This window comes from Chaetura pelagica, unplaced genomic scaffold (assembly GCF_000747805.2).
Source record: "Chaetura pelagica isolate M959 unplaced genomic scaffold, ChaPel_1.0 scaffold366, whole genome shotgun sequence".
NCBI lineage: Eukaryota > Metazoa > Chordata > Aves > Apodiformes > Apodidae > Chaetura > Chaetura pelagica.
In genome coordinates this window covers 276,753-301,721 of record NW_009953492.1, presented here as the reverse complement: position 1 = coordinate 301,721, position 24,969 = coordinate 276,753, and the positions used below count along the sequence as shown (strand labels likewise).

General features: G+C 37.8%; 1 protein-coding gene across 1 annotated transcript in view; it reads left to right on the top strand.

Annotated features, from left to right (window-relative positions):
• The window catches only part of CTNNA2 (catenin (cadherin-associated protein), alpha 2), a gene marked incomplete at its 3' end in the record, with an annotated part of 427,358 nt that overhangs the window by 130,645 nt on the left and 271,744 nt on the right, over window positions 1-24,969 (top strand). Inside the window, exons 4-7 of the mRNA XM_009999054.1 lie at window positions 3,312-3,478; window positions 7,789-7,908; window positions 9,881-10,147; window positions 24,146-24,349. Coding sequence (XP_009997356.1) covers window positions 3,312-3,478; window positions 7,789-7,908; window positions 9,881-10,147; window positions 24,146-24,349 — 758 coding nt within the window. The remainder of the gene's footprint in view (window positions 1-3,311; window positions 3,479-7,788; window positions 7,909-9,880; window positions 10,148-24,145; window positions 24,350-24,969) is intronic.

The following is a 24,969-nucleotide window of genomic DNA, read 5'->3' as shown; positions in this document are numbered from 1 at the left end:
ATGATACTCAGACTTTTTGTTCACACAAAAAGCTGGGCAAGTGCAATTCAGCCTTCTCTTTGCCACTGACTGGCTGGTGGGGCAACACATGTGTAGAGTCCTGACAACCCAGAGCACATTCCAAATGGGAAGTGTCATGAAGAAAATATGATGAAGTGGGTTTTCAGGCACTATAGTAGCAAGATAGGTGAAAATTAGGTGGTTGAAAAGAAACATATTAATTCAGCTGCACAGATGTTATTTTTTATTGTATGAATAAATAAAATTGTGATTTATAACAAACTTACATATAGAAACTACTGAAAGTTTATGATGCATTTAGAGAATGCTACATATTAAAAAAGAAAAAACTTACATGCAGAGGTTTCTTTGACAAAGGATAACAGCATAAAGAAAGCTAACTCAGTAGCTTGTCTTAAAATATGACTTTTTGCTTGGCATAGTCACAACATTATTCCAAGTAGTATATCAATGGGATTAAACAGCTGGACTGGTTTATTTGAAATGCTTGTAGCAAGTCTACCCAGCAGAACACATGACATTTTGGAGATATCCAAGCTGGTCTGAAGTTAGTAAAACTGCATAAGAGCAGGGCAGCCCCGTGCAGTTGCAGCAGCTTGGGTCTGGAGTGATCAGCACGGTGCAGTCTAACCCAATTAGAGCTCTGAGCAAGACTCATCAGCTGGTACATGACAGTGTGCAGACACAGCTACATTGCTTCTGCCCATGGGAACTCAGGTTTAGCTGTTTCTGCAGTGCTTGTTTTCCATAGCCTTTTCAAGTCCTTTAAAACACACAAGTGTTTGTCTCCTGGATTGGATTAAGTATCATCTCTGAATTTCACTTCATTATTTTTCAGTAGACAATGTTAGGTGGTGTAATCACCCATTTCCTACAAGGATGAAGGTGATAGCAAGTGATGCATTTTTTTTTCCTGTTGCTTAGAATAACATTCTGTTAGTTCACAACAATTTTTAAGATTGTGGCTTACTCAAAAACATTCCAATAACCATTTTGAATCAGTCAGTTTTTCTGAGAGCCTCAGCATTTTATATAAAGTTTGCTTCTAGATTCTAGTTGATTAATTATTGATATTCTTATCACAATTAGGATTCACTTCTGATGTTCTAATAATGCTTGCAGTGTAGTTATTAGGATAAATATTTAGATTTTAGTTTTAATGACAGGTCCAGCTTCTTCTTCCTCCATCTAGAACCATATTGTTTTGCAAGTAACATTTGAAATACAAATGCATTATTGTCTTTTCCTAGTGATGAGTGAAAAGACTATTTTTGTCTGTGGCTGGGATTGTTTCAAAAAATTATGGGCTGATATATAGTTCATCCTTAAGAATCTTGAGTTAGTTACCAAGTACCATGTTAAATAAGACACTTGTTGCTGGAATTAAACAGGAATGATGTGTCCAGGCACCTGCATGTTTAATTTCTTATACAAAAGAGTGTTTTGCTTTTGCCACCAAAGGCAGCAATAGGGAAGGATATCCAAACAGTGTGGAATGGTGAATAAGAAGGGCAAGTGAGGAGACTGGGCAGTAAAATCATAGCAATGAGGGTCAGAAAGGGAAACGTGAGGTTCAACAAGGCCAAGTGTCAGGTCCTGCACTTGGGTCACAACAACCCCAGGCAACACTCCAGGCTTCAGGCAGAGTGGCTGGAAAACGCCCAGAGGAAAAGGACCTGAAGGTGTTAGCTGACAGCAGCTGAATATGAGCCAACCTGTGCCCAGGTGGCCAAGAAGGCCACCAACATTCTGGGTTGTGTCAGCAATAGTTTGTTCATCAGGACCAGGAAGTGATCTTAGATCTCTGCTCAGCACTGGTGAAGCTGCATTTTAAATCCTGGGGTCAGTTTTGGACTCCTCACAGAAAGAAGGACATTGAGGGGCTGGAATGTGTCCAGAGAAGGACAATGAAGCTGGAGAAGAATCAGGAGCATAAGTCTTATGAGGAATGTGTGAGAGAAGTGGGGGTGTTCAATCTGGAGAAAAGGAAGCTGCAGGGAGACCTTCTGGCTCTGCAACTGCCTGAAAGGAAGTTGGAGTGAGGTGGGGTTTGGTCTCTTCTCCCCAGTAACAAGTAATAGGATGAGAGGAAATGGGCTCAGGTTGTGCCAGGGGAGGTTTAGTTTGGGTATTAGGAACAATTCCTTCTCCAAAAGGCTTGTCAGGCCCTGGAACAGGCTGTCCAGAGCAGTGGTGGAGTTCCCATCACTGAAGGGATTTAAAATACTTTTAGATACAGCACTTAGGGACATGGCTTAGTTTACAGTGTTAGATGAGTACTTCTACTCTGTGATCTTTGAAGGTCTTTTCCAACATAGGTGATTATACAACTGGGGAAAAAAAAATATTAAAAAAAAAATATTTCATAGTATTGATAGGTCTTCTAGGTGGAGGAACCTGAGCAAGAAGGTGAGCAGGAGTGAAGGAGAAAGATGTCTCATAGAATCTGATGAGTTGGAAGGGACCCATCAGGATCATCAAGTCCAACTCCTGTCCCTGTATAGGACACCCCAAAAATCACACCATGTGCCTGAGAGCATCATCCAAATGCCTCTTGAACCCAGGCAGGCTTAGTGCTGGGACCACTTCCCTGGGGAGCTTGTTCCAGTGTTCAACCACCCTCTGGGTGAAAAACCTTTTCCTGATATCCAACGTAAACCTCCCCTGATTCAGCTTCCTGACATTTCCCCAAGTCCTGTCACTGGTCACAGTGAGAGACCAGGACCTGCCCTATCTCTTCCCCTTTTTTTTGGCTTAAGCCCTGGTTGCCCAAAAGACAGCCTCTTCTAGGCAGAGACAATAGAAAAATTCCCTCGTAAAGGAATTCCCTGTCTTGCTATAGAGAAATTCCCTTTTAAAGCCTGTCAGTTGTGTAGATGGAAGGCAGAATTGTAGAGAGATGTGTTTGGGTTGATATGGTGAGGTGGTCTGTCCTGTCCTCCTACCAGGGCAGGGAAGCTGTGTATTTCTCTAACACACATTGCTGTTTTTCTTATGTTGTGTTGGTTGCTGCTTAGTGTTTTGGTTTGTTCCTTTTGCATTGTTCCAAGTGGCTGCTCTACAAGAACAGGTTGGGAATAAAGAAGAAAAGGCAGAGAGTGTTCAGGCAGTTCCTGGATGTCTTAAAAAATATTTTCCTCAGGCAATTCAATATTAATTCAATATTAGCCTTTTTTTTTTTTCTTTTTTTTTTTTCTCACAGCAGTGAGTTTATTTAGTGAATTGTTTATACTTTCTGGAAAAAAAAGTGTAAAACCTGTCTTTAATGCCATTTGTTGTTACAATTCCAGGAGAAACCATGCGAATCGCCTCGTCCGAGTTTGCTGACGACCCCTGCTCCTCGGTGAAACGGGGCACCATGGTGCGGGCTGCTCGGGCCCTGCTTTCTGCTGTCACCCGCCTGCTCATCCTGGCTGATATGGCTGATGTCATGAGGCTTCTGTCACACCTGAAAATTGTATGCATTTTAACTTGGTGTATTGGTTTTGCATCTATTGTGTGTAGAAAAATCGGGAACAAATCAGTAATGGTTGTCGCTGTTCACGTTTCTTGCTGTTTCACTCAGTGCTGATAAGGAGGTAGGAGATAACACATTTCTACTTTAGCCTCATTCATGTTCTGATTTTGCAGAAATTAGGCTTTGGAGACTTAGAGTAAAAATTTTCAAATATCTTCAGTGACTTGGACTAGTGCTGTTAATCATTTCCTAAACTCACCTTGCATCTTATCCCTGCGGTTTGCTAACTCAGTACTTGTAAAGTATTGCTATCTTGTGGCACAGTGGAGGTACTGCAGTGTTTTTCTCTGCGTGACTTCTGCATGTATCAGGAGAGTGAATCTTTAATTTAGAGTGAGACAGTAGTAAGAGTGTCTAATCAATCATCAAAGAGGAATATCAAAATAAAGAGGAATTAAAGATTACCATTTTGGCATGGATTTGCTTTGGCTGTCATCATTCATGTTTTTATGCAAGAGTATTAAAATTCTGGGCAGTCAAAACCAGGAAATTGATTTATTTTTATTTTTATTTTTATTTTTTTTTTGCTAGGTATTGGAATATTTCTCTTTTATTGCATAAACAAAATGAAGCAAAATAAAATTTTGCAGAAACTCGTATACAGAATATATAAAGCCTGCAAAGTCCCTGTGTGAGTTTAGCTGTCAAAAACATATTACATATTTTCTTTTTAATTTTTTTTTTCTTCTTTTAATTTGTCTTTTTAACAGTGTACCTATACAAAAATACTATGTTCTGGACAAAGAATTAGAACCTTTCAGTTTGCAAACTGTGCAGAGAAGCTAAATAGTTTGAAAGCAATTTTCATCATGGGAAAGGCAGAATTTTCTGTGCAGCTTCTAGTGAGCTCTGCTGTCATGAGCAGAGTGCTGCTCTCGTAGTTGTCAGCATGTGGCTCTGATTATCTGCAGTGTAGGCATTGTCTATCTCAAATATGCTTTTAATTTTTCCCTTCTATAATACTCCATGCCACTGTAATTCAAGTAATCCTTTGACTGGGAGACTAACACTTTAATATTATAAACAATAGATTTTTCTAAACATCATGATTAAAATTCAGATTCAAGCTCTTTCGTAGATGATGAGAAATACTGTTCTCACATCTGAGAGCTCTTCCTTCCATTAGAGCAGTGTACTGTGATACAAACTTCCAACACTGTTTTGTAAGTGGGTGTATTTACTTGCCCTTGATTTGCAAGGGCAATGTGTGGCACCATGGTTTGTAATCTCTGCATTTGTCAGATGCTATTATGAATCTTGTTTCTAAGAAGCCAGACATCCCTGGTTGCTTTTAGCAAAATTCAACTTAAGTACTTTAAATTTGACTTTTTATTTTAAGGTTAAAAAGGGTAATTTATCACTGCATGATATTTATCTTACTGTTTTATACAGCACCTAGTTTTAGATTAATAAAAATTCAATTACTGGGGAAAAAAACCCACAACTGTTTATCTTTTACAAAACTGGTGAAAGAACAGCTCTTGTAAGACTCAGAGGTAACATTCAAAGACTGTTTTAAATTAACCATAAAATTAATAAACTGAAATCATTCTGTGTGTTAAAGTTATCAAGCTGATTTATACTGAAATGTACTGTAATCGGTCTTCAGTGAAAGCATGTCAGAGGACTGAGTTATGCTTCAGATTTCCCAAGAAAGAGTGCATTTTAATTAATGTTTTAGAGCAAATATATGCAGATGCTTTCTGGAAGGACACTTGGTCATTTCTTTCAGGATATCTTCTGCATTACTTAAATGAGTAGTAATGTTTATTGCAGTGAACCTTGTGTAACACTCATTAAATAACATATACTAATAAACTATGTCATCGTGCATATGCAGAATTATGGGTCTATTTTTATTAATTGCATTCTAGTTAATCAGAGGAACACATCTGTACGACTGAGTCAGATTTTGTTCTGTTGAGGATAGGAAACTTGCTCCAACATGAATTTGTGAAAGAAATTACAATTTAAAAAAGGGGTTGTGCTCATGTTCTCTCTAATATTTTTCATTACCACTTTCTTCATTTTGGACTTTCACAGGCTTGTGATCAGCATCATTTGAAATCTGATTATCAAAGTGGAATCTGTAACAATTTCTCCAGCAATGTTATTTAATAGGGAGCTGCAGGCCTTACAGAAATGTGGATCAGTTTGTCATGCCTGTGCTTCTCATTGTAAACACCTTAAAGTTTCCGGTAGTTTAGTATAAATGCTTCTTGATCTGAAAGAAAGATATTCATATTTTGCTGGGAAACCTGCAAGAACAAGTTAGTTAATATAATGATGCTTTTATGATTTGTGCATGTTGGTTAAAAAAGATCAGCTTAAGAGTAAATGGAGAGGTAATTTCTGAATAAGGTGAAGCTTGCGACTTTCAGTATATAATTTCCAACATAATAGCTATGGATTTATGTCCTTGAATCATACATTTTCCTTTAGAAATGTAATTTGTAATGTAGAACTACAATTTGTGGATATTTTTCCATCCGCATTAAGTAAGTAAAAACTCACAATAAAAATATCCTCTCTTGCTGATAGGAAGGTAAAGTTAGAATAGCACATATATTAAAGAGGCAGGTTCTGCACAGAATTGTGTCTTTCCAAATTCATTAGTCTCCAGCTACTGCTGGATTCCCAGTGCTGGTTGGAGAGTGAGCTGCCAGGCTCTGCTCTTGCACAGGAACACGTCCCCATCGGAATCGGCTGTTTCTCTTCAAGGGGAAAATTGGTCTGTTGTAGGAAGCTTCTGCACATTCCTGTGAATTGAAGCAATAGGTTTTAGAAAGAAGGATGAATAGAAGCTTTTCAGTTCTCAATCTGTCTGCTTGATACTGGGTTTTCATGTGGTGAGGGAGAGAAATACGATTTCGATTTTTTACCAGGTCAGAGGAAACTTTCCTTTGCTTATTGTATGAAAGGAGTATTTTATTCCTTTGGATGTTTTGCTTGCTATATAAGAGGTAAAATTTCACCATAGATTTGTTAGATTAACGTGTTAGTATTACTGGGTTTTTATATCTTGACCTGATAGCTACAGCAGGCCAAGTAACTGCAGGAATGTTTTCTATGGTTGATTCTTTTCCCAATTTTAATGTAACTGAAAAAGGAAAGCTGAGAGCTGAGGAAAAAGAAATAGTAATATATTCTGGTTTGAATCTGTTGCTGCTTCATTTATTTCACAAAGATTCAGTATTTTGTATATGTTGGGGTAAATTTAAAATGTAACATCAGAAATAAACTTCTTTCATGTGAGAGTGACAGAGCCCTGGGACAGGCTGCCCAGGGAGGTTGTGGAGTCTCCTTCACTGGAGACATTCAAACCCGCCTGGACACGTTCCTGGGTGATCCTGCTCTGGCAGGGGGATTGGACTAGATGATATTTTGACGTCCCTTCTAACCCCTAGGATTCTGTGATTCTGTGATTCTGTAATTATAGGTTTGAGTTTCCTTTTTAACAGATATGTCTTGTCCAGAATTAATAACTTCCATTTGTTTTCCCATAAAGCTGGTACCACAGGCCTGTACCATTCTGATCACAGAGTCACAGAATGGTTGGGGTTGGAAGGAACCTCGAAAGATCATCTAGTCCAACCCCCCTGCCAGAGCAGGATCTCCTAGGGCAGGTCACACAGGAACGCATTCAGGCAGGTTTTGAATGTCTCCAGAGGAAACTCCATAACCTCTCTTGGCAGCTTCTTCCACTGTTCTGTCCCCCTCACAGTGAAAAAGGTTTTCCTCATGTTTACGTGGAACCTCCTATGTTCCAGTTTGCACCCATTGCCCCTTGTCCTATTACTGGACACCACTGAAAAAAGCCTGACACTCCCCCTTAACATATTTGTAAATATTGAGGAGGTAGCCCCTCAGTCTCCTCTTCTCCAAGCTAAAGAGACCCAGCTCCCTCGGCCTTTCCTTAAGAATATGTTAATCTATTTTGTTTTAGATCCCACAGATTTTAAACTTTTCATCTGATAAATGTGAGTGGGGAAATTAATGCTTTTTGCATTAGTTTTACATGATACCAAAGTACAGTAAATGGACAGTAATGCAGAATGACAGTCAGGCAGATTCTCCATTAAGAAACCTAATTAAAGTTTGTGGGACCATCATAAGGCCCCTGTACAGTGATGGACATAAAAGCCAAATTGTGTCTATATAGCAGAGAGTACTGGGTAGAGTATTTATAGACTTTATCAAAGAGTGCACCCGGATTGAAATGCTAACACAATTGATATGTTCTTTTCTAGGTAGAGGAAGCACTAGAAGCAGTGAAAAATGCAACAAATGAGCAAGATTTAGCAAATCGCTTTAAAGAATTTGGAAAGGAGATGGTGAAACTGAACTATGTTGCTGCTCGAAGGCAACAGGTGAGTGCATTTGGAAGCAGTGCTGGAGAAAGTAAGTATTGGTTCTAAAGATCTGGTATTTTGTGTTCCATTCTGGTTCAAAATGTACTGTAAGTAATTGCTGTGTCGTGGCCTATAATTTAATCACATTGATTTTTTTTTGAATGGGATGAAGTTTTTAAAAAAATGCAATTTCTCTAAGAATATGTTCCAAGTGGCTTCAGTTAATAACAGAATGAAGAGTGAAAAGGCAAGTGATTCAGGAAGTTAAGTTTTCATTTGATGATTATTCCCATTTAATTCTAACCTAAGGTGATTTGAGGCCACTTGGAGAGTTGTCTGGTGTAATTCAAATTCAGAAGCAACAGAAATCTACTTTGTGCTTAGAAACTCTTATTAATTTTCACATACTTAAAAAGAAATAAATTACTCAATTCATTCATTACTAAGGCACATGGAAAAAATACCAGAAAGTCACTATAACATTTATTCGATGCCTGCAATTATACAACTTTACAATAAAGATTAACTTCCTACTTTCTAATTGTTTTAAGAGTCCAGACAGTGCTTTCACAGTGGAATTGTATAGGATTTCTGCACAATCCATTGTATTGGAATACCACCAATCATTCAGGGGTGTAGTCTTTGTATAGCACAGCACATCAGATTTAGAAAGCTGGTTTTCCATATTTGTCCTTCTGTTTCTTTATTTTTTGCATTACAGTCATCACAATTTACTTCAGTGTCACTGTTGTATTTCTTAATGAAATATGACATTTTCAGAGTTATACTGAAATTAAATGCATCTAAATTATGAAATCCAGTCACTGTATTCTGTATGTTCAGACACTTCCCTTGTGGAAGTAGAAAAAGCTAATAAAGATTTATGTCTCTTACAGTCTTGTTGGAGGAATGGAAAGATAGGAGAAAATTTAGCATAACCCTTTTAAAATTTTCTTCTTAAGGGTCATTTTTATAATGCCAGTGAAGTATTCCATATCATTGCAGAAAATCTTGACAGCATTAAAAGGCACTGCTTAGATGTTCATAGATTTTCTTTTAATCTCTTCTGTGTTGTAGCCTGACAAAGCTTTTAGGAACATAATTCTCTCTGAAAACTTTTATCTGTCAATCACATGTGGTTGAAATTGGTCAATGGGCAAACCCCCTAAATCCAGAATATCGGGTTTCTTTTTTAATATTTTTTTTTTTTGCCACAGATTCTATGTGTAAATGAACTGTTCAGCTCACTAAACTTATTTGTCCATAGTTCTAAAATAGAAGCAACTAGGACTACCTTATCTAATGTTCAAAAGACTTTAAAGGACACGGTGATACATCCTGTAAATAAATAAATGGTTTAGTTACATAGTAATAATGCAGTGTCATCTGATTCTGGTAACATATTGGACAGTATCTGGTGCTTATTTTCAGGGGACCAAAAGAAAGTATATGTCATTGAAGCAAATACCTAAGGATATGAGTAATAGAACAGAACAGGAAGGGAAGGCTAAAAATAATGAGCAGTATATTAATTAGGTCTTTAAGAATTAGAAACATATTCATCAATGTAATATTTTAATTTAGATTTACTTTTTAAAGGGCTATGTTATGATGATTTTATACAGCACATAGGTATAGCACTTAGAAAAACTATGGCTCTTGCTGCAACAGGATTGTTGTGCTCCCATTGCCCTTATGGAATTAGCAGGCTGAATCCAGTCAATTAGGCAGAGTAATTTTGAATGTTTTATATAAATTCTCTGCAGGTCTTTGAATAAGAGCTGTAGTTACAGAGAAAGAATGGACTTTCTTGGGCAGGAGGGGCATTCCTTGCTGTCATTTTTGGTAGATTCTGTCATTGATGCCATCTCTGCAAAATCATTGCATGATGTTGACACTTAAGCTGGGTAGGCAATACATTCTAACAGGAAAACTTTCATTTACATCTGTAAAAATGGTGTTTGTTTTTGTTTGGTTGGTTTTTTTGTAGGAGCTGAAGGATCCTCACTGCAGAGATGAGATGGCTGCAGCTCGAGGTGCCCTGAAGAAGAATGCCACTATGCTGTACACTGCATCCCAGGCCTTTCTCCGTCACCCTGATGTTGCAGCCACCAGGGCCAACAGAGACTATGTCTTCAAGCAAGTACAAGAAGCAATTGCTGGTATCTCCAATGCTGCCCAGGCCACCTCACCCACTGATGAGAACAAGGGGCACACTGGCATAGGAGAGCTGGCAGCTGCATTAAATGAATTTGATGTAAGTATCAGAAGTGTATGAAAAATGAAATGTTTCTCCATGCAATCGACAGTGCTTTTAACTAAGTGGTCATTGATCAGGACTGAAATTTTCCCTTTCATCCAGGTCCCTTCCCTCAGGCTGCAGAAACAAAGTGCAGACATTGATTTGTATTATTTTTAATGAGGAGTAGATGGTGTCTGTTAATGGACTTGAATTATGAGGAGTTATTTGTGCACATATGCAGTGGGTATGACAGAGAGAAAGAAGTCCTCTTTTGCCCTAGTATCCTTGAAAAATTTAGGTGCTTAATTCTAAATAATGCAAAGTTTGATTAATCTGGCAGTTCAGTTCTATGACCAAGATCTGTGGTTGATTGAGTGGAAAAATCATGTTTGTCTGTCAAGTGAGGAAGTCAACACAATAAATATGGTGGTGGAGCTGAGCAACCTGGAAACTTTAACATTCAACTAGATTCATGAGTTATGTTTATCAAAGATATGGAAAAAACATCTTTCAAACACAGGTGATACCAGTCTCTCCAGCTGCAGGCAAAGTGCTGTAGCCTCTAATCCAGCAATAGCTACAGTTTTGCTTAAGTAACTTTCTTAACAGCTGTCTAAGTCTTATATCTTGTCATACATATATTTCCTTACTAGTCCCATTTAATGATTTTTCTGTATCACACACATAAGGGCTGTTCTTTAGAAAGTGGAAAAATAGCTTAATGTCAGACAGTGTCTGAAATATCTTCCTCTTTCATTCTGATTTCAGGCAAGTGTTTGTTAAAATTATTATTATTAGGGTCTGGTGTCCTTTTCATTTTGATTAATACACAAGGTTGCAATACAAGCATCTGTCACACACCATCAGGAGCTTCTCAGTCCTGCTGCATTTAGGGCTGACAGTAGAGGTGTTGTGCAGGTTGTTCATCTCGTGTCATATTGGACTGGGCTTATCTTCTGCATCTGTGGTTTATGGTCATTGGGTCTGCTTTGGAGACCCTAGTAGAAAGGCTGGATATTATTATAGGATCAAAGGAAGCTCCAGGATAGAGTAAAATGCTGAAAAAAAAAGGCAGAGAATAAGTATACAAATAATCACAAAATGGAATGTGGTTAGAGGTGGAGAAATGACAGCATGTGTGGGTAGGTGTAGGAAGACACAAGTAAGGAGGGTAAAACCAAAAATGGAATGTGGTTAGAGGTGGAGAAATGAATGGGTAGGTGTAGGAAGACACAAGTAAAGAGGGTAAAACCGTTCAGAACTGCAGTTGAACCACATGACACAGCAATGGCTCTATGAATTTTTTTAAAAATATCTATATCTCTAGATGTATAGTTTTTTCTTGTAAAATTATTGTGGTTCCAGATTTAAGGAATTCCACATGGTTCTCAGGGCCTTCTCAGCTCACAGGTCTTACCTTATTGATAGGGTCCTGTCAATAACACCCGTTTGGTCGTTTTTTACTCTGGCTTTTGTGGGGGATTTTGCACGTTGTGAACAGCAGAGGTTTGACAAACAGGAACAAAACATGTGACTTCTCAGTCCCAAACTGATGATGCTGCTGCTCTGGAAAAGGCTGCAGTTCAATGCAAAGAGAGTTGTTGTGCTTAGTTGTCCTGCTTTGGGTGACATTAGTGAAAGTAAATTTAGAGAAGGCTATGTGAGACATCTGATATTGTCCTCTGCCTCTTTCTGAGAATATTTGTTCATCGTTTTCCTCCTCAGGTAAAGTCTGTTCCTATTTATGTGAGGTTGCAGGCATCCACAGTATTGTGTTCTGTTCACAATGACGTGTGGAAAACCAGCCTGGCTTTTTTGAGAATCTTCTCTTTCCAATTTAAAAAAAAAAAAATATGAAAACATAATGAAGAGGCAAAGATTGAAACTACTGTTTTATCAGCTTTCTAACCATATTTTCTGTTTTGCCTCACTGCTTAGCTGTTTGGTGAGATTTATTCACACCTCATTTTGCAGCAGAGACAATATTCCTTCACGCCAGGGAAAGCCAGAATTTATAAGTGGTGGGATGACTCTTATGTTTTGCGAGCAAGAAAGCAAGAAGAATTACCAGACTAGTGAAACTGGGTAAAAATATGGTGGAGAAGAAAGTTTGATTTTTGTGCTGTCACTCTGTTATTCAGCAGGGGAAAGGAAGCTTATATTTTCTACTGAACATAATTTTACTGTATATTTATTTTACAGTATCAGTCACCTTGATTGAGATAAATTTGTGTTTGGTGTGAGTGCATACTAAGCCTTGTATTATATGACAAGATAATTCTTCTTGATTAAAAATAGGTTTGTGGGTTTTTCCATAATAATAATTCACACCTCTCAGGCTTCATTATTTCAAATTTCAGGATCAGCATTCTGTGCCTTCCTGCTTCAAATGCACTGTAAATCATCTGAATGCTTTATCAATCAAACTATCATCACGTGTAATATGAATAATTATTCTACCTATTTTAAGCACTTTGACTATGGTAGTTAAATAGGTTTCAAGCTGATTGCCAAACTCTAAACAATGGTGACTTGTGGTATAAAGTCACCTGTGAGTTATTAGCAGCACCATTTTGGATAGAGTTATCATTTATTGATTGTTAAAGAGAATCTAGGTAGAAATGAAGAGAGTTCAGTAATCTGTTTCTTATCAGATTTTCTACTTTAAAGTACTGTTTGAAGTTGATTGATTACAAAAATACAAGTTTAATGCCTTGTTTTTTGTCCTTTAACTGTAATGCTCCTGCTTTAATTTCAGATTAATTCCAGATATTCATGGGCTTGTTACTAAAACTTGGCATATATTTGATTCTCATTAAATATTTCTGAGTTCTTACTGCAACTAAAGATGCAACTTTTACCTCTTCTTATAACATTTCCCCAAATTTACTCAGGGAAGTTTGTTAAGAACTTATGGTGTATTCTGGTATTATTCTGTTTTCACTCAGGCAATGGTAGATTTGTTCTGGGAAGGTCTCAGCCATTCTGATTGTCAAGGGACTGCTGAGTTGTCATGTGTTGAGTGTTGTGGGACTGATTCATCTCGTGCCCTCCAGGTAGAAGTATATGTGGGATGTGGATATGAAAATATATTTATATGTGGGTATGAAGTGATGGGATCAGTAGATGGAGAGTCTCTGCCTCAGCCAGGGCTGCAATAGATAGGTGGGGGACACGTTCTGCATGATGGAATGGAGAGGGGGCAGTGACAGGCAGAAATAGTCTGTATTGGGCACTGGGGGTCTCTGAAGAGTAGGAGAGTGCCTCCTTTCAGAGGATGGACTGAGACTGATTTCTTAGTTTCTAGAAATGTAGCTGTGTGGGTGGGGTGAGCTGACAAAACTTTCCAAGTGCTAATCACTGTGGCATTTCAAATTCTAGGGGTTTCAAACAAAGTGCCCTAAAACTCTTAACATTTTAAATGATTAAAAGCATTTTGTGTTAGCTTTTGATATGAAAAATGAGGTAATCACTCTTGTACTTTACTACAAGGATAGGTGTAACAGTTTTGTAAATATAAAAATATTTACTATGCATGCAGTACAGACCCATAAAAAGGAGCATCTCTGTGTTTGGAGCAAGGCTGGGATTGTCTGAAATACATTATGAGTCAGAAAGAGCTTACCAGAACTGATGAATCTCCTTAGTTGACTTTCTGCTTGAGTTTTGTGGTTATATGTATATAACACATTGGCAAGTTCTGTGTCTATCAACAGGATAAAAAGATACTGTGTTTGTTAAAATATATATATGTATGTGTATAAATGTCTTTGCTTTTCAAGACACGTAAATCCAAATTGACAGACCCTGTATTTGATGTTATTTTAATACTACTGTGATTTATTATTTCTGTCTGTCATGCCTTTACTGTCCATCTTCAAAATTGCATGGAATCTTGAATGAATATGAAAATAGTTTGGTTTATGAAGCAACTGATCTGGTTGAGAACTAAAAGAGGTGGTTAAATGCATTTTTGGTACATGAGATGTTTTTATACTTGCTAGAGATCCCGAGGTACTGAAAATATTCTGGTTTTTGTTATGAGAAGGATCTGAACAGAAAAATTCCAGGCAGAGTAACTCAAGCTCTAATAATTTCTCAAATAATGCAAGTCTATAATTGGTGAGATTAATATTTTTTATGAGAAAAAAAGTGTCTGATGACACTGGTCATTGTCTTCCAGGCTTTAAAATTAATTTCATGTTTAATAAATGGACTATCATTGCATATTTCTCAAAGATATTCATAAACTTTTGGCAATATTTTGCCAGGCTAGTGAATGCAAGATCTAACAGGTGTGTAATGAAAAAGAGCCCAGAGAAACTGAAAAGACAAAAAGCTTGGGTACAACAATAGCAAAGGATGCTTTTTTTGTAATAAAATCAGGAGCAGTCAAACTATGACATAAAGGTAACGGAGAGAAGAGATGCTGTATCATTAAGTAACTAACTTTAAAATGTTGCTTTTTGGGTAAATAACTGTCCAAAATGTTCAGCTCGAGAACGGATTTTGCAGAATATTTATGAGACCTCAGTTTACTTTTAAGTATGTTCTTCACAAAAGTGATTTGTGATGCTGGAGACAAAAGGACAAAGTGTGATCTTCGGAATAAGAAATTGTCTTTCATTATCAAAATCATAAGAAACAATTGCAAAAATATTACTACAGGTCCCATGTAGCAACTTGAAGGCAGAGTTGTTGAGCTGTGGTGTCTATGGAATGGTTATTTCTGTATAGCAGCAGTTATATATTGAATTTAAATAGAGACACCCATGTGAATGTGCAGTGGAGAAAGTGTCATGCAGATTAAGATAACCTCATATATGACTGTGAATGACATACAGGGTTTCTTCCTTGTGGAGCTGAATTAGCTTTTAAACCAGAATGTTGTTGAGTCCATCATTTCACCTGTGAAGCAGCAGGATGCATCACCATGCTTCAAAAGCTTCTACCCAGTCATGAGGTCCTTTGACACTGTGCATTCCTCAGATCTCCCCTGACTGGGAAAAAAATCACAGACTGATTGTCCCTGACATGTGAAGAAAATACTGAACAACAGCACTGTTGTGTTTTACAATATACCTAAAAACTTGCCTATTTGCTAGCAGGTGAGTTTGAGGATGGTGAACTTGTCAAGAGACAAATAAGCAGAGAACATTTTCAGGGTTTAAATATTACTAAGGGGTTGAAAACCTTTTTCTTCTGTGTCTTTGCTGCACTTCCCTGCCCACTATGAGCCCTTCTGCGTGCTAGTTTTTGCTTTGGTTTGGTTTGGTGTGTTTTGTTTTTTTTTCCCTAGAATTTCCATGCAGAACAGGAGTAGTTTGGCAGCAAGAAACTCAAACTGAGATTAGATTGAGGGGAAATTCAGGCTAGATATAAGGAAGAAATTGTTTGTAATGAGGATGGTGAAATCCTGGCCATGGCTGCCCAGAGAAGTGGGAGATGCCCCAGCCCTGGAAACATTTCAGGTCAGGTTGGATGGGGCTCTGAGCAATTTGATCTAGTTGAAGATGTCCCTGCTCACTGCAGGGGGGGTGGACTGGATGGCCATTAAAGGTCCCTTCCAACCCATACCATGTTATTTATCTATGATTCTAAATTCTTTCAATCACCTATTTCAGAAATTCATTCTACTTTATTCTCACTGCTTGGCTTTATGACATATTATGGTTAATATTTTATCCGTGCTTGTGTATGTGTGGGAGTGTATTGTAGAAATGTCAGCTCCAGACTTCAAGGGGCAGCACTGAAAATGACAGGATTTTGGTATCAATTAACAGCAAAATTTGATCTCTGCAAAGAGAAGCACCCTTCCTTGCTAGCAGCTGGGAGCATGTTAAGCAATGAGAATGGTGCTGCTGATCTGTATTTTCTGTGTACGAGCACCATCTAGTGGGTTTCTTGATTAATTTTATTTTATTTTCCATTGAAATGCTCCTGTGTAGTAAATTAGAACTGTAAAAAGATTTAGCAATCAAAAATACTGTGTGCAAGTTTAACCATACCACAATGCTGCCACTTGTTTTGATGGTAGAAAAAGTAGGATGGCAACACACCAGGTGCTCTAAGTGTTGTCCTGTCAAATACATTTAACCTGCTGTACTTGGACAGTAAACAATTTATTTGCAAAGGAGTTTTTGTAGTCAACCCTCACCCAAACACATTTCTTAGAGACAGCAGAAACACACAAAGAAAATTCTCCTTAAAAAACCTAATTGATATTTCTATAGAGAAATGTTTTCTGTAGCAATACCACTATTCTATTATTATTCAATGTATTACACATTGTTTATTTAATTGTTAAGAATAAGTAGGAATATTTGGACTGTTAGATTAAAAAGATATTAAAATTTTTGTCAGGTTCCATGTAATAGCTCAAAAATCTAACTTAGTGGCATTTCCCAGTTAGACTACACTTGGGGTTATTTGGAATATGTTTAGTCAGCACCTCTGAGATGCTTATGTGACTCGTATTTGGTAAGTGAACAGCACCAATATTGCAGGGAAGCAATATTTCCATTTGCATTTAGAGAAGGGAGTCAGGAGAGGATGGCTCAGGGCTCCCCAGGGCATTGCACTGTCACACTCTTCATATTTCTTCAAATTACATCTGTGGGACAGGTCCTGAAATGCAGCATCATGACAGATAGAAGCATTTGATTTATCACTGAAGAGGAACTAAATATAGCATTGTGAGCACTTTAGGGGATGCTGACATCCATAGGGAACCCAACCCTGTGAGCACACTGCCTTTGCTTTCACATAGTGCAGGCACTTGGGACAAAGGAATAAAAACAACACTCTTATTTAGACAGTCTTGAATCCCAGATTGTTCTGAAAAACTCTGTATCTCGATATATTACGTGCTCCTTTTTATACCAAAACAGATTTTCACAATGCCTGGTGGTTGTGACATTGTTTATCTAAGGTATTTATCCATTTGGGTTTTTAATGACATTTGTCACTGAGGTTTTGTTGCCTCTCTTATACTTTCATTTTGCAGTGCCATTTGCATTAAAAAATAATGTATTTTCTTTCTGCTAAATCACTGAGGACCACGTTAGGAAATGGTCTCTGCCCTGAAGGTTTTACTTGCTAAATAGACGAATTAATAGCTTCTCATATTACTTTCATAACTGCATGATTTTGCCCTCAAATATGCCTTTCCTGTCTTTAAGGATCTGAAAAATCAATTCAACTTGCCTCCCACAGCCCTGTAGAAGAGACTGAAAGGCCTTGGGTTTTGTGTGTGTGTTTTTGCAACTGTTGCTTTTTAAAATGTTCCTTTTCTTGTTGGTTGTTTAAGAGAGAACAAGCTCATACGGACTTCTTTTATATGATTTGATAGTTTCTTTTAAAATGCACTGCTACTCCATTAGAGGAGGAAATATCTTTTGTTTAAATGGTGGCTTTGTGTGTTTTAAAGAACAGAGCACAGTAAATTGTTTAAAGGGACCAATAAAGGCCATTGTTACTTTGTCATTCTTTTACACAGTAGAAGCACAATGAAATACTGAATTCCTTCTTGTTCTCTCAGTGGCTGAATGGGAGGTAACTGAGTAGGAATTCTAGAAAGTACCTGTAATGAAGGTAGGAATCTGACCGTCCGTGTTACACACATAACACACAACTGTATAAACAGGAAAATTGTGTAGATATTTTTGTTGGTAGGTTATGTGGTTCATTTGTTTTTTTTCCAAAAGTAGTTATTTAAGTTTTTTCCTCTCTGAATTTTCATCACAACTGAGAGCAAAGTTATAATTTCAGAATCTCTGTGTTACCAGCTCTAAGGTGGTTTTTCCCAGCTTGTCAAAACATGGAGCACTATCAAAGTGTTTAAGTTGATTTAGAAATGAATTTGGATACATTTAATGTTGGCTGATTTTCAGCTTTTTCAGAACTGGAACTTCTTCCCTCCAGCCTCCCAAATCATCAACATTACTTGTGTTTTGAAAAAGTAAAGCAAGCTGTGGTTCTGAATAAACTGCTGAAATTTCCTTCATGGAATCATGGAATTGTCAGAGTTGGAAGGGACTTTACACAGTAGAAGCACAATGAAATACTGAATTCCTTCTTGTTCTCTCAGTGGCTGAATGGGAGGTAACTGAGTAGGAATTCTAGAAAGTACCTGTAATGAAGGTAGGAATCTGACCGTCCCTGTTACACACATAACACACAACTGTATAAACAGGAAAATTGTGTAGATATTTTTGTTGGTAGGTTATGTGGTTCATTTGTTTTTTTTCCAAAAGTAGTTATTTAAGTTTTTTCCTCTCTGAATTTTCATCACAACTGAGAGCAAAGTTATAATTTCAGAATCTCTGTGTTACCAGCTCTAAGGTGGTTAGACTAGTAGTGGTTTCATTAAAGCTTTTTTCCCAGCTTGTCAAAACATGGAGCACTATCAAAGTGTTTAAGTTGATTTAGAAATGAATTTGGATACATTTAATGTTGGCTGATTTTCAGCTTTTTCAGAACTGGAACTTCTTCCCTCCAGCCTCCCAAATCATCAACATTACTTGTGTTTTGAAAAAGTAAAGCAAGCTGTGGTTCTGAATAAACTGCTGAAATTTCCTTCATGGAATCATGGAATTGTCAGAGTTGGAAGGGACCTCTAGAGATCATCTAGTCCAACTCCTCGGCTAAAGCAGGATCCCCTAGAGCCCATTACCCAGGGCTGCATCCAGGGGGGTCTTGAACATCTCCAGAGAAGGAGACTCCACACCCTCCCTGGGCAGCCTATCCCAGGACTCTGTCACCCTCACCCTAAAGAAGTTTTTCCTCATATTTCACTGGAACTTCCCATGTTCCAGCTTGTGCCCATTGTCCCTCATCCTGTCCCTGGGCACTACTGAGCAGAGTCTCAATCCTCCCTGCACCCACCCTGAGATACCTGTAGGCATTGATAAGGTCTCCCCTCAGCCTTATCTCCTCCAGGCTGAACAGTCCCAGCTCCCTCAGCCTTTCCTCATCAGGGAGATGCTCCAATACCCCAGTCATTTTGGTGTCTTCCACTGGACTCTCTCCAGTAGTTCCCTGACTCTCTTGAACTGGGGAGCCCAGAAGTGGTCCTAGTTCTCCAGATGTAGTCTCACCAAAGCAGAGTAGAGGGGGAGAATGACCTCTTTTGACCTACTGGCCCAGAATTATGCACCCCAGGATTCCATTGGCCTTCTTAAGACTTCCTACTGGAGGAAACCTGCAGATGATCAGATATCTCATAAACAATAAAGCAATGCATGTAAGGTTTTGCAAGAACACCTGCTTAATTTGGAAAACACAGATAATGATGAAGAAATCACAGGTTTTTTTGAGTTGTAAAATTGTTTTTAAAGATTAATTTTATTAAATGTTTTGGTTTGCTTTATACTTCTAATTAAAACTGATTTTTTAGATATTTTTGAAAAAGATATTCTCATCCAGATAAACTTCACCAAGTTTCAATGCATGTAGGGAGGATATTTGGCTATTTTCAATATTTTTAATTGAAACATGAATAATTTATGTGATATTTTAGATTTTGGAAGTGCTGCCCTATAGTTTGTTAGTATTTGTGATAGTTTCTTCCTGTTTGAGCAAGATAAAGTTGACTTACAGCACTAACTGTAGCACTAATTAGATGAGGTCTATTTTCTGAACGTTTTTGTTCTTTATGAAAACATTGCAGCTACTCTAGAAGCACACCTTTACATAATTTAAAAAAAAAAAAAAAAGGAAATAGTTCACTACAACATGCTTGAAGAAGATATTAGCCCAAATTTAACAGTTTTCAAATAAGTCTGCAGTCATATTTAAATTCATTTTCTTGGCTTTTGTTTCAGCAACTGAAGCCAAAAATGCTGTATGTTCATAGCAAAGATACAATTTACAGTCATCTCTCTACAGTTGTAAAGAGGCTTGAAACACTTCATTATAAGGCCTGAATTATGGTGTTAGTCCTTAATTTCTGGCTCTAACACCTAAAGTGCTCTGTGATTCTGAATGTTCATGGAGAGAATATCCCAAACTAATATTTAACTGGATTCTTAAGCATAAAAATTCATTATGAACAAAATTTTTTTGTGGGGTATGAATGAAAAATTACTGAGTGCAATTCAGTGGCTTTTGTTCTCTCTATTTAAAAAAAACAACAAAACACCACTAATGTGTTCCTTTTCTGTGTTTTGCAGTGGCTTAAATTAGTTATACGCCCTGAACGATACACACTTTTTAATTTAAAAGTGACACATGGAATGAGTACAGAACTTCCTGAATATATTCATGGAGTATGAGATAATGCTTATGAAAATAGTGAGTTGGGTTGCAGTGATTAGAGATATGGGAGATACTTGATTTGCAGATTGTCCATCCTCAAAACTCCAGAAGGATGGATGTACTTCAGAAATGCAATCTTGGTAGGTCCTTGGGTTTGACAGAAGGCTTTGGATTGCTGTGTCTTCAAAAGCCTCTAAGAAGAAAAATGTGATTTCTGACTTGCTGATGAGTGTAAGATCTGCTGTGAGAAATTTTCTGTGTAGGTGGAGACCCTTACACCTATGGCTGTAAGGAAGAGGAGGAGAAGTGAGACATCTATGGAAGAGTAGATTATGTTGCCTTAACTGCAACAGGAAAATTGCCATAGTTCTGTGCACCTATAACCCTGCTGCTTTGGTCAAGTTTATGGATTGAGAAAAGAGGTTTGCTACAAGCAGAGATTTTGTGGGCTATTGGTGATCTTCTACTCTCTAGTAAAGTGTACTTCCTGCCTTTGTTCAGGACCATTTTAATGGTGATTGAAAAACAAAAAAAAAACACACCCCAAAACCAGCACTATAACCAATAACACTGTCATTTATTTAAAACAAACAAACAACAACAACAAACAAAGCACACACAAAAAAACCCAACCCTGCTCACTGCAGGGGAGGCTGGACAAGATGACCTTTAAAGGTCCCTTCCAACCCCACACATTCTACAATTCTGTAATTCTATGAATTAAATATGCTGTTGTGAAGATGAATTTATAGTTGATTTCTGAAAATCCCAAAGCTTATGCACATAAGTGTGGTGGTAGACTCTGTCCATGGAGTATTATTATTGTATGGAAAAGCACAGCTACCTCTGCACAGGCCTTACTCTCACAGAAGTAATTTTTAATTTAGGTGCTTGTAAAACTGCTCTGCTTACTGCTGTGAAACACAGACCCTAGAAGATACATGTGAAACATTATTTCACACTCTGGGTAGTGCTGCTGAGTCAACAGTTCCTGGAGCAGGAACAATGCATGATCTAGTAAAAAATACTCTCTTTTTCTTTTTTATTAAGTAATTAATCTTTATACCTTTCCTGACGTCCTTGTGTTTGTCACTGTTTTACTGCTGCCCTTTCTCTTAAATTACAGATTTTTCAGTTCTTAATCCTCTTTCTCTGTAGAGTCATGAGAGTCCCAGGTTTTCTGTGTGGAGTTAATTGGAAGCTTTCATGAGAAACAAACAGGTATTTTGCAAAAGCCTCATCACCCTGAATTAGACAAAATTTATTCACTTGGGATCAGAATTTAGCCTAGAATAAGTTATTATAGCACATTCTGATTTGTACTAAGCTGGTACAGTCTTCAGTGTTAGAGTAAGATATACCTTCTATGTCGTGTCCCTAAATCCCAATTTACATTTTAGTACATATAGGTGTATTTTTTCAAATTGCCTGTGCCATTTGGCTTGTGCTTGTTGATTGCTTGTGGGTGTTTAAGGAAACAGACTAATCATAAAGTTATGAAATTGTTGTGAAAATTAAAATAGCTCATTAACAAACACCCAATGTGCTTTAAAATGATGTGATTATTAGAAAACTGAATGCTTGTAACTTTTTCAGGTCTGCTTCTTCTATTCCTGTTTCCTGATTTATTTTCTTTTAGAGCTCAAATAAGAAGTGCATGGCTTACTGAACACTTTTAGACAATATACAATTACAAAACTTCTTTGCATGATTGCATCAAAAGGTTACTGAATTACACAGTGTTGATAATGCGCCTGTAAGTGGGAACAGGAGATTATTTCTTTTGTGTTTGTTACCTTGAACTACAAAGGGCAAAAAGTAAATCAGAATATAATCTAGTGGTGACTCAGAATTCAGAGTATTACATGAAGTTCTGCATTAATAGAGGTAGAATCTATGTGGTTTAGCACTATTTGATATTTGGTTTGATACCTAAAGTGCACAATTGTTTAGCAGTGATCATAATTTAAGAATTGAAATGTCTTGTATAGCAAACAGTCTTTGAATTTTTTTTTTTCTTTTTTTTTTTTCCTAGTGAAGTCAGTATATTTTGGTAACCAGTAGGCTATTGGACAAATTAAAGACATTTTTAGGCTGTCATCCTGTAGTGCTCTCTTTTTAGTTCAGTAATCCAGCACTTTTTCCTGGTATGAAAACAAACAAACAAAAACATTGCAAAAGCCTTTAGAAAAAGGCTTTTAAAGATGTGCTGCAGAATGGGATTCAGATATTTCACATTTTTATCTAAGTGTATTTATCTAATAATGGAGGTTTTTGCAGTGTTAGTGGCAGTTCCTTCATTTGTTTTTTGTTCAATACTGAGATTATCTAGTAGCATTTCAGCAATTTAGTCTGCTAATAAAAATAATCAAAATTAAGGAATTAGTTAATTCAGAGAATATTCTGTTTCCTCTTCAGGAACTTGCATAATTACAATTATTTGAATATTTGCACCTTCATATTAATTTCCTGAGTATCCAAGAAATTCCTAGAAGATTCAAAAATGTGTAGTAATTTACTTCAAGATGCAATATATACATATAATATAGAGAGATATTGCATACATACTGCAGTACTTCATATTGATTTGTTGTATGCTGTGTGCTTTCCACCTACTTATCTGAGCCAGTTGTGTTGCTCTCGACAATAGTCTTTTATAACTCTAGGTTGGGAATTATTTGTATAAAGACTCACAAGCTAGTTTGGGTTGGAAGGGACCTTCAAGATTATCAAGGTCCAAAACCCCTGCATGGGCAGGGACACCTCCCACCAGCCCAGGTTGCTCCAAGCCCCATCCAACCTGCCCTTCAACACTGCCAGGGAGGGAGCATCTACAACCTCTCTGGGAAACGTTTGCCCTGCACAATTTTATTTATGTATTGGGATTTCAAGGCTATAAGATATTGTCACCATTTGACTCGGGTCTGACAACAACGGTCTTGATCCCCTCCCCCTCCCACCCAGGTAGGGAAGGAGAGAGAGAGAAAGAGAGAGACTTGGCTGGATTGAAAACTAAACTGTTCAGCTTTAATTAAACACTAATGATATGAGAAAATATATATACAATTATATATAAATATGTGCAGGTATGAGCAAAAGCCTCTCGCCTCCCCTCAACCCCAGCAACTCCCACAGCATCTCCTGAGCTGGGAACAGTCCCAAAGAATTCCGGAGCTGCTGGAGAGAGCACAGAGTGATGAGGGTCAGGAGAGCTCAAGCCTGGGGGGTGACGGTGATGAATGGACGGAGTCCTCCCCAGACACTGGCCATGGATGAAGGAGAAGGGAAGAAGAAGCAAAAAGGAAGTTTCTTCTGTGATCTCTGACCTTCCTCTGAGCTTATGTAGATATATGGAATGGAATATCTCTGGCCAGTTTTCTCTCTGTCTAACTCAGTCTCCTATGGGGGGGTCAATAGATCTCCCTGTAGTGTCTGAGCCGGCAGGGTAAAGATGTGACCTTGAAGTCCCAGCAGTTAGAAAAACATTCCTCTGTCTTATCACCTTTAGTTGCACCTTTAGTACCCCACTGTTGCTAGTTAAAGCTTGCTGAAGGAAAAAAAGTCAGTAAAAGGAAAATTGGCTTAATCCTGGCTCAAACCAGGACAGATATTTATGTAATTTTTCAGGTATTTTGTAGACAATCTATTGCTGTGGAAGCCTAAGAACCCTGTGAGATGGCTGAGAAAAAAGATATCTAAGGAATCCTGAGGACCCATGCACGCTCCTAATTTTCCCGCTCATGTTTTGTTTTTTAGAACAAGATCATTTTGGACCCCATGACTTTCAGTGAGGCCCGCTTCAGACCATCTCTGGAGGAGAGGCTGGAGAGCATCATCAGTGGAGCAGCACTGATGGCAGACTCCTCCTGCACGAGGGACGACCGTCGGGAGCGGATCGTAGCCGAGTGCAACGCGGTGCGACAGGCCCTGCAGGACCTGCTCAGCGAGTACATGAACAATGTAAGTGCTGCTCTTTTATCACTGGCTTCTTTTACAAGTAGGTGATTAAACCTCTCTGAGGTTGAGACTTTAATATTGAACAAAAATAGTAATGCGTTTGTATAGCAGGACTGGAGGTAATGGTGTTTGAATTATTTAACTTTTTAATATATTTCCAACATTTGACAGGAGCTTGGTACCATCAGAAGCTCATGGGGATGGTTTTTTAACTTCTCAGGAACTCTGTGCTCCCCAAAACTTTAGGATTAAGGTTTCTTCTTATGTAATAAATAGTTAACAAATTTTCCTTTCGAGGTAAAAAAAAAATTAAAATGAAGACTAATGACAAGTGACAGAAGTGAATGGCCTCAGAAATATTTTCTTAACAGAAGTAAGTAGAGTTAATTATCAATATGATTTCCACTGTGTGGTGGTGGTCATAGTATTTCTTTATTAGGGTGTCACTTGTAGATACTCATGTGAGGTTGGCTGTTTGCTGTGTGGGTGACATTACTGCAGGTCTTCTCTTGCTGCTGGAGCTATTAAATATTTGGTTGCCATGAATGTAATGAGTTTAGCACTAGTGCTGTTCACATAAAGGAAAGCATCTGCAGGGTTTTAAATGCAGCTCTGTAGGATTT